At 44.0% G+C, this 10,532-nt stretch overlaps 1 protein-coding gene across 7 annotated transcripts in view; it reads left to right on the top strand.

The window, feature by feature from the left end:
* Nucleotides 1–268: 268 nt before the first annotated feature.
* PIAS2 (protein inhibitor of activated STAT 2) overlaps nt 269–10,532 on the top strand; it is an 85,660-nt gene continuing 75,396 nt past the window's right edge. For 5 of the 7 annotated variants that reach the window (XM_045850475.1, XM_045850474.1, XM_045850467.1 and 2 more), the window contains exon 1: nt 837–1,017. In XM_045850475.1, coding sequence (XP_045706431.1) covers nt 994–1,017 — 24 coding nt within the window. In that variant the 5' untranslated portion in view covers nt 837–993. Of the gene's footprint in view, nt 371–836; nt 1,018–1,484; nt 1,610–10,532 lie in introns of those variants that run through there. The other 2 variants (XM_045850468.1, XM_045850469.1) reach the window with 2 other exon arrangements.

Here is a 10,532-nt window from a genome sequence, read left to right as displayed (position 1 = left end):
TGTTATTGTTATGTGTTGTTAACTGCTCTTGTACCCTCCTATGTAAAAGAAGTGTGTATTCATTTTACTTTTTATCCAATCCCAGAGATTCCCCTGTTTTGCTTTCTCCTGACTTCCTAATCACTCACCAATGGATTTCATGCTACACCCTTCCGCCCTTCCCCTTCCGTCTTATCCTTTGATTCTAAAGTATAAAAACAAGAAACGGGCATCCTCCGGAGCATTTTCTCAGTCCATTGAGATTTTTTTATTTCCACGGTTGCCATGAGGCTGAAATAAACTCTTAAGAATTCTTACAGGTCTGGACATTTCTTAGGTCGACAAGGATATTAGCAATCCAGAGGTCCCACCAATCCTGCGTCATTAGATGGTAAGAGCAGCTAACCCAACACCTATATTTAGATTGTTCCGACACAACTACTCTGGGGGGATGGTTTTATTTGCGGCTGCTTCCTCCGTCACAGCCACCAAGGGGAGAGGTACCCTAAGAATACCCCCGAAATGTTTCGCTGAGGAGTTCCGGCCAGTTCTTCCAGTCTGCCGCTCCCTAGGGCCAAGCCCGCCTTCTGGCCCACAGGTAACCGTGTAGTAGGGTGGGCGGTAGGGGTCAGGCCCGGCCGTGTGGAAGGGTGAGGCGGGAAGGCACCGCGCAGAGCCGAGGAGAGTGGGGCGACAGATCCTGGGGCTGGAAAGCGTCTGGGTGACGGGCAGGCTAAGGGAGACAGGAGAGCGAAGCCGGAAGACGCGGAGGGAAAGTGGCGGGCCGGGTGGGCGGGGGGCACCAGGTGGGCGGGGCCTTGCGCTGGGGGCGGGGCTTCCATGCGGGTCACGTGACGGGCCTGGTGGCGACGGCGGTGGCGGCCGCGGCGTCTTCAGCGGCGCCCAGTGCAGGATGGTGCTGGCGGCGGCGGCGGTGGCCCTGGTGGCGGCGGCGTCGTTGGCGGCAGCGGGAGGGGGTGCTGTGGCGAAAGCGGCGCCCGCGGGCGGTATAAAATGGCGGATTTCGAGGAGTTGAGGGTAAGCTGGGGCGCGGGAATGGAGAGTGGAGGCCGCGGGGGAGGGGAGGGGAAGGGGAGGTGGGGAAACCGCAACGTCGCCGGGCGCCACCTTCTTGGTACGCGGGGACCGTTTGCGGAGCCCCGAGTCCGGCCGGTCTCCGACCAGGCGCCTGGGTCTTCGGAGGGGAGAGAGGCTGTGGAGGGCCTGGGGCCGGGGGTGAGCGGCTGGGAAGTCCTGCCAGGCTCCGCACACCTGACGCGGGGGCCAGGGCCGTCCTCAGGAGGGGGAGGACACGACTTCTCCGTTATTTTAAGGGCCGAGGTGGAAAGCAGAATTTGCTTTTCCATTTTCGCGCGGGGTGTCAGTGTTGATGGCGATTCAGAAGTCCACATGCTACTCACAGGTGGGAGACTTGTTTTCTGAAACGTGAAGTTGGGTTTAGGAATTCTTTTCTTTCCCCCTTTATGGCTGATGCTCCGGTTTAGTCAGATGTGTCACAAGAAGGGGCCCTTCCACCAGTGCTTTCTCAAAATCTTGGAGAGAAACGTGGTTTTGGGGGAGCCCTGCCTTCAACATTCGGCCTTAACCTTGATGTTTCCTTAATGCCATGGTAAGAAATCCGCAAAGTCCGTGTTGTCATGAGGTTTGTTTGTACACTTGGCTTGCTCTTGAGGAAAAACATATTTCCTCCTAGTCTTAGAACAATATCACAACTTTATTGTTGATGCTTGTGTATAGTAGAGGCTCAAATGGGGTGTGCTGGGGGTAGAATGGAACGGATATTTTTCCCCGGGCTGATAACATAAAAAACTGCAATAAACGAGGCGGATACATTTTTTATGGCTCGCTGAATTGCTGGCGACGTTAACTTGAATACTTAAGGACGGAAACTCCAATTTTAAAAACAAAGTACAGATGGATGTGAACTTGAAATTAAGTTAACTGCCAACCTTTTGCTTAACATAGTCGTATGATGTTAGGGTTACTTGAAATAAGAAGGGAAAGAAATCCGGTAAAAGATCCAGTTATGTATATTTATTATTATTTTGGCGAGGGATCAGGCCGGGAAATGCTGTTGGCTGGTTACTTGGCTGTTAACGGTGGACATCAGCAAAAGAATGTATTGGTGATTCTGATCTAAAGAGAGATTGTTATAGTTTGCACAATGCCTGCCATTTTCTCTCCTGCTGTTTCAAAAAGAATTAATTCCCAGTAAAGAGAAAAGTACATTAATGAATTTATGCCCTGTACTAGTTTATACAGAGAATGAAGATAGTAGGTAAAAGGTGTTAATAATGTTAAAGTATTAGGTGTACTTATACTTACAGCCCCAGGTGTAGCACTTTCCACCTGTGGATATTTTGAGGCACCCAGGCCTTGAGCCTCACTTGTGTGCTTTAGGATGGTTTAGGATGCATTAGGTTTAGGATGGGAAGAAAAGGCTGACGTTGAAGTTAAATTTATTTTTACCTGCAGTATTGCCTTTTTGTGTATAACAGGTACATACAACTTCTAACTTTTTGGTGATGAAAACTTTTCTAAGTCTTAAACTTTTATAAATGTTGGTCAAAGCTCAATAAAAAGAATTTATTCACTGGTATAGAGCAGAAGGGATGGTCAGCGCTTAGGTTGAAGTAAAACTAGAAACTGCAAAGTGGCTGGAAACCAAAGAAGCTTTTCTCCTTCTCTCTCTCTCTTCCCCGCCTCTCATTTCTTTTGTGGGTCAGCTTCATCATCTCTTTCTGTAAATCACTTGTCTTTGCTTCTCCCTGCATTTGATCATAGTAGTGGGTTGAGGGAAAGGAAGAGGCGAATTCTGTGTGAAGGGAAATTGTGGGCTGAACAATCTAAGATGATTATTATAATGTGTCACGTATTAGAAGCTTCTATGGTGCTGGAGAAGAAATTATTCAGTTCATCAGTTGCTTATTTACAGCACTTAAATTGGAAAGAGTTTGTGAATTAACTAGTTGTGAATTAACCTGGAACAGGCTCAAGGATAAGAACTGATGGCCTGGACTTCCGTTTACTGTCATCCTGCTTTCTAGTCTGTAGTAGAGCCAAACACAGAGGTTGGGGAGAGGCAGAATAGTTGGGGTTCTGAAGTCCCTCATCTGTTTTTCAGTCAGAGTGCCTTTTTTACCCTTGTCTTTCTCCTTGAGGTTGCATAATTTTGTGCTGGTGTTGCCCTTCAGCTGTCCTTAAAGAAGGCCCCTGCAGCAGTTTGACCTGGTTAATCCACTCTCCCTACTTCTCTCTACTGAAGTGTAGGGGTACTGGGGGAACTAGTGAAATAAGATTTTTTTGTGAAGAATTTCTCTTCTGTATCCTCATGCCCTTTTGTGCATTGAGAGTTTATTATCTCGGTGTGTGTCAAAAGGAGATTGAATGTGCTAATGAGTTTCTGGATGTATTATTTGGGCTAGTTAGTGGAAGAGCCAGTGATTATAACTTTCTTAATAGATACTGGTAAACCAGACACAGAAAATCTTTTATACTGTGAGGGTTAAGAAATTTTATGACGTATTTTCTGTCCAGAAGGCTTGCAGTATTTAGTTCCTTAAACCTGGCAGAACTGGCCACCTGGTAGCTTCAGGTGCTGTTGGGTTGCAGATGGAGAATGGGAAGTTAAGAGGGATTTGTGGTTAGAGGTTCTTATTCCTCTTACTCCCCCCCCCCCCCACCCAGCAACTGTTGACAAGAAATAGTCTAATAGATATTAATAGATGCAATAGAATATACCATATGATTCAAGGCTAATAGTGGTATTAAAAGATAAACTGAGGCATTAACGTTTTAGGGATTTATTTGAGCAAAAAATCAGTTTGAATTGGGTGGCACCAAACCAGAAGTGGTTAGGAGTATTCAGTTGATAGGAGCTGGGGAAAAACTTAGAAGAGGCAGCAGCAAAGTAAGGAAATTATTGACTGGGTGTAGCTTAAACCCTAGTTGGCTTAGATTTTGGTTTGTTTACATAGGCACCACAGCATTAGAGTCACCTTAGTCTAATGCCCTCATTCGTTTAATTAATTTAACAATTTCTCCCCCTTTAGTCATTATGTCATACACGAGAGTTCAACTAGAAACTTGGTATTAACACTGCTTGGGCACCATCAGAATTAAATTGCTCTGGTCTCATTGTGAAACTCAGATTATGATGTCATACATGGAAGAATTGCTTTAGCTGTTTGTTGTTAATCTTGTTTGTTTCTGGGTAGTGATGAGAGTATGAGATGGTCTTTTTTAACCAGGCTAGAAGACAGTCTTTCTGAGGCGTCAGTTCCAGGATACCTACCATCTGAGTTGTGGAGGGTTTGACCATCTGTAGAAGGTTTGCAGAAAGCTTCCTTTACCTGGTGGAAAGATACTTTGGTATAATGCGTTAAAGCTTTATAGTATTTAGTCATATCAGAATTTAGAGTACAAGAACACATGGTTTTTATCATAAAGGCATAGGTCTTGTTACTATTTCATAAAGTGTTAATTTATGCTTTTGTATAGATAGATATTGGTCTAATTGCTGTCTAAACCAATGGTAGAACTTTTGGCCAGAGCAGTCCAGTGGATTCTGTTAATTTAGTTACCATTTGTCCATTGGACTCCTTAGGTGACTAAGGACAGTAAAGACGATGGTAATACCATTGTATCAGCAATGCTGTATTTAATTTCATAATAGATACTGGTAATCATCCAGTGAAATGAGTTCCTCTGTTACTGGAGATTTCTTTGGGGATACTCCATAAAGGAAATATTTTCTAAAAGTTTCTTAGCCACAGTTGTGACGTCAGCCTTCTGTATGGAAAGGCTTTAATCCATCCTGAGAACATACAGACAATTAGTTACAAGAACATACTGGTAACCCATTGTGGGAGGCAGTTGAATGAAATCCATTCGTAAGTGTTCAAATGGCCTGAGTTCCTACTCAGGATGGACTTCCCACCAGTGGGAATGGCCTTCCCAGGGTTATGGTCTTGAAAAACCAAACATTGGTCTTAAACCAAATTTTCAACCTTGGATCAGTCATCCCACCCATACTTTTTCATACTTTGGGTCATTTTATCAGTGCCATGGTGGGTTGCTGAATGTAGTGCTTTTAGTAATGGCATTTTTAAGGCCACAGGAAGAACCAGGTGCCTGTCTGGGTCCTCAGCGAGTACTCGTTTAATATTAAATTTACACCCTTGTTGGTCTCAACATTGTTACTCTAGCTTGGGTGCCTGATTTTGTGTGTGTGTGTTTTTTATTTATTATGGTTTTTAATCCTTACCCAAGGACATGCTTATTGATTTTAGAGCAAGGGCAAGGGAGGGAGAGAAACATAGATGTGAGAAACATCAACTGGTTGCCTGTCGTACCTGCCCTGACTGGGACCCAGTGTACAACTTAAGCATGTGCCCTGATTGGGAATCGAACCCATGACTTTTGGGTTTATGGGACAATGCTCCAACCAACTGAGCCATACTAGCCAGGGCCTGATTTTGTCTTTTATATAAATTATTATAAATAATTTAGTTAGAGTCAGTCCTGCGGAGTTTATTCAAGTCGCGTATTGGAACAATTTAGTTCTAGCTAGTGTAGCATCTGATTCAGGTTCAGAAAATCAGAACTCAGGTTCTGTTTTTCTAGTATGAGCTTCAGTTTTAATAATTGCAGTTCAGCTAGGCAGTACAATGACAGAGCAGTTCATTTACTTGGGGCCCATTTTTTATTGGGTTTTCACTAGAAGTAAGGAACCCTTTCTGTTTCTTAAACATACCAACGTCATATCTGCTGTCAGTATAAATGTGTACTGATTTTCCATTGGATAGCTAACAAGCTAAAGTTAACAAGCTAAAGTGAGGCCTTGTTCTGCTGGTTGAGTGTTGCTACAGCATGTAGTGCTTGATATTTCCCTTCTGCATTAATAACATAGGACCCAGGGATGAAGAGTATTAAATCTGGGCTTTCCAATGATGTGTTTTGCAAATGAGTGCAAGGGCTTAATAACCGTGACACCATGTCTACACAATTATGGTAAGCAGTGCCATTGTCATGCAAGGGACAGGGTTGAGCAAGTTGCAGTGCCTAAGATGGAGTTTAGAAGGTGAAAGGAGAAGGATCTTCTAAGATGTTAGTCTGCTTGATGTTGAGACTGGAGCTTGATAGACTGAACAGCATGGGGTACTTAAGTATAAGTCATATCCTAAAATCCCAAATTCCACCAATTCAACTGCTGTGACTACTGCTTTCAGTTTGGATATGTTCTGATTACTGAATCTAATTGTTAGTATAATTTGGGAGCCCTAGGGTGGGAGTTTGTTGTAGGGCTAATTTTAGTTGGCTAAAGGTCTGCTCATGGTTTTCTTCCCAGGGTAAGGGGTCTGGAATTGAGTTCCTTGTAAGTTCTATGGAGGAATTGTGATCAGAAAAAAATTTGGAATCTGAGATCCACAATATTCTGCAAATCCAAGGAAACTCGTTAACTGTTGTTTACATGTAGGTCTGGGGAAGTTTTGGTTACTAGTGTTTATTCTTTCAGGTGAGAGGGAAATAGGCCTTCTGCAGACAAATCATGTCCGAAGTTGTGAACCTTGTTTGAGAATTGGAGTTTTTCCTTGGAGGCCTTATGCCTTTACAAACTAATTGCTTTAATAGATGAACTGAATCTCTTTCCAAAGGGTCCCTTGTAGAGGAACATAAAAATAAGTCATGTACATATTGAATGAGTGTAGAGTTTTTAGGGAACTGTAAAGTTGCCAGATCACGATGTAAAACCTGAGAAAAATAGGACGTGGCTTCAGTGTGCCCTGTGGCATTACAGTCTAGGCGTACATGCGGTTAGTTTTTCTAAGTGAAGGTAAATGCATACTGATTCTCCTTGTCAACTGGGATACTAAAGAAAGAGCAGAGCAAAGATCTGCCACTGTGACCATTTTGAGTCTGTAGGTACATTAGATAACAAGGTATTTGGAACTACAGGGAACCTTGGTGTCACAGTTTTATTAATCACATGGAGCAGATCCCCAGCTTCATCCATTTGGGTTTTAATGGTAAGATCAGAGTGTTAAAGGAACTAGTGCATGGAATTGTAAGTCCTTGCTTAATTAAGTCTTCTGCAGTTGGTGAGAGCTGTAGGATAGCTTCTGGTTTTAGTGGATATTGAGGGGAGTTAGGCAGGGGTTTAGAATGATCTTTTTGGATTTTTATGGGTTTGGAACTCTTAATTTTACCCTTGTAAGAAGCCCATAGGCATTTAGGTATTTGAGAGAAGGGGGCCTCCAGACTTTGTCAGTTTCATCAGTTCCTGCTTGCAGAGCTGCAGAGTACTCAGGTTTAGGAGAATTAGGAAATTTGAAGATCATTTCTTCTTCTGAGTTAAATTTTATATGACTCCTGGACTTCCAGCAAGATGGAGGAATAGGTGAACGCACCGTACCTCCTCGCACAACCAAGATTAGAACAACAATAAAATACAGTCAGCATAACACCCAGAACTGACAGGGGATTCATCTGAATGGAAGTCGGACAGCCAAGAAGTTGAAGTAGACCCGTACATCCAGACTGGTAGGAGACAACGGCCCGAGCGGGCGCGGGGCTGGCGCGGGTCGGCAGCGCACGGAGGTCGGGGGAAATTTGGCGCGGAATCGGCGCGACAGCCATCGGGGCACAGGAACGCAGCGGTGGACCCTGAGTACGCAAGCTGCGGCTGCCGGACCCAGTGGGGCAGTGATTGTGGACCAGGGCAGAGCTCGCAGCCCAGGAGCCCAGGGAAAGGTCTGGGCCCAGGAGAATTGAACTGCCGCCATTGATTCCCTCTTGCCCCCGCCCCCACATATAACGTCACAATCTAGCGACTGGGGCGCCCAGCCCCGGTGAACACCTAAGGCTCCGCCCCCACCTTAACAAGAGCGATCAGTCGGGGGGAAGGAGAGACAGGGAAAGACATAAGACATGTGTGCAACAGAGCAGATCAGTCCCCCAGGACTCATCCTTTTGAGTGACCAAGAAATAGCCAATCTATCAGTTGCACAGTTCAAAACGCTGGTGATTAGAAAGCTCATGGAATTGGTTGATTTTGGGCACAATTTAGATGAAAGGATGCAGGTTACCATAAAAGAGATGCAGGAAGATACGCGGAGGAGAGCCAATAGAGAAAGGAAGGAATCTGAGTCTCAAAACAATACAGTGGACCAGAAGGAAGATAGAATCAACCAAGCAGGAAAGCATGATGAAATAAGAATTAAAAAAATCGAGGAGAGCCTTGGGAACATCCAGGACACCTTTAAACGTTCCAACATTCGAATTATAGGGGGTACCAGAAGGGGAGGAGCAACAAGTGGAAAAGTTATTTGAACAAATAATAAAGGAGAACTTCCCCAATCTGGCAAAGGAAACAGTCTTCCAAGAAATCCAAGAAGCTCAGAGATCCCCAAAGAAGTTGGACCCAAGAAGAAACACACCAAGGCACATCATAATTACATTAGCCAAGGTAAAAACAAAGGAGAGAATCCTAGAAGCAGCAAGAGATAAGGGGACAGTAACGTACAAAGGAGTTCCCATCAGACTGTCAGCTGATTTCTCCAAAGAGACCTTACAGGCAAGAAGGGGCTGGAAAGAAATATTCCAAGTCATGAACGACAAGGACCTACATCCCAGATTGCTCTATCCAGCAAAGCTGTCATTTAGAATGGAAGGGAAGATAAAGTGCTTTTCAGATAAGGTCAAATTAAAGGAGTTCATCATCACCAAGCCTTTATTTTATGAAATGCTAAAGGGACTTATCTAAGAAAAGAAGATAAAGAAAAAGACATGTATAGTAAAAGGACAGCAAACTCACAATTATTAACAATTACACCTAAAGCAAAACCAAAAGAAACTAAGTAAACAACTAGAACAGGAACAGAACCACAGAAATGGAGGGCACATGGAGGGCTAGCAACAGGGGGGGGGGTGGGAGGAGGGGAGGGGGGGAAAGGTATAGAGAATAAGTAGCATAGAATGTAGGTTGAAAATAGATAGGGGGAGGGCAAGAATAGTACGGGAAAGGTAGAAGCTAAAGAACTCATAAGAATTGCACATGGAAGTGAAGGGGGAACGTGGGTGGGAGAGGGGGGGTACAGGGTGGAGGGGAGGGAAGGGGGGAAAAGGGACAAATGTAATAGCATAATCAATAAATTAAAAAAAAAATTATATGACTCCTCAGTTTACAAAGCAAATCTTGTTCAGTTTTATTGGAGCAGAGTAATATAGAAGGAAAGTATGTTTCCCCAAAATGGCCCTAGTGTGATCTGAACTGGTTTAGACCCAGGTACCCTTTGTTATTTTTTTAATGGATTATTTCATTACAGTTGTCCCAATTTTTCCTCCTTTGTTCCCCTCTACCCAGCACTCCCCACTCCCTCCGGTGATCCCCCTCCTTTGTTCATGACCATGAGTCATGCATATAAGTTCTTTGGCAACTCCATTTCCTGTACTTGCTCTTGACATCCCTCTGCCTATTCTGTAACTACCAATCTGTACTTCTTAATACCTTCACTTTTTCTCCCATTCTCCCAGACATTCCTCCTCATTGACCAGCATCCCAGTGTTCTTCATAACTATGATTCTGTTTCTGCTCTGCTTGTTTGCTCAGTTTGTTTTTTGTTAGATTCAGTTGATGATAGTTATGTACTTACTGCCATTTTAATGATCATAGTTTAAGTCTCTTCAACATTTCACATAATAATGGTTTGGTGATGATGAACTCCTTTAGCTTTACCTTGTCTGGGAAGCACTTTATATGTGCTTCAATTCTAAATGATAGCTTTGCTGGATGGAGTAATCTAGGTTGTAGGTCCTTGCTTTTCACACTTTGAATACTTTTTGCCAATCCCTTCTAACCTTTGAGACATCAGCTGACAGTCGTATGGGAACTCTTTTATAGGTAACTAACTGCTTTTCTCTTGCTGCTTTAAGATTCTCTCTTAATTTAAAGATGGTCTGTTAGGGTATGAACCCGCCATCTTCTCTGGCCATCTGAATAAAGCGCCCATAAAGATTAAAAACAAATTCTCAGTGTCGCGGATTCAATTCCCAGCCAGGGCACATGCTTGGGTTGCAGGCCACAGCCCCCAGCAACCTCACATTGATGTTTCTCTCTCTCTCTCTCTCTCTCTCTCTCTCTCTCTCTCTCTCTCTCTCTCTCTCTCTCTCCCCTCCCCCCCTCCCCTCTCCCCTCTCCCTCTCCCTCTCCCTCTCCCTCTCCCTCTCTCTCCCTCCCTCTCTCCCTCCCTCCCTTCCCTCTCTAAATAAATAAAATCTTCTAAAAAAATTCTCTCTTAATCTGTAACCTTTAGCATTTTAATTGTTATGTGTCATGGAGTGGGTCTCTTTGCATCTGTGGTGTTTGGGACTCTGTGCTTCCTGGACTTGTATGTGTATTTCCTTCACCAAATTAGGGAAGTTTTCTTTCAAATAGTTTTTCAATTTCTTGCTCTTTCTCTCCTTCTGGCAAATGTTGGAACACTTGAAGTTGTCCCAGAGGCTGCTTATACCATCCTCGTTTCTTGGATTTT

Source organism: Phyllostomus hastatus, unplaced genomic scaffold (genome assembly GCF_019186645.2).
Source record: "Phyllostomus hastatus isolate PE091 unplaced genomic scaffold, TTU_PhHast_1.1 phas_contig_80, whole genome shotgun sequence".
Taxonomy (NCBI): Eukaryota; Metazoa; Chordata; class Mammalia; order Chiroptera; family Phyllostomidae; genus Phyllostomus; species Phyllostomus hastatus.
Note: the sequence above shows the minus strand (reverse complement) of the source record. Positions and strands in the feature narration are given on the sequence as shown.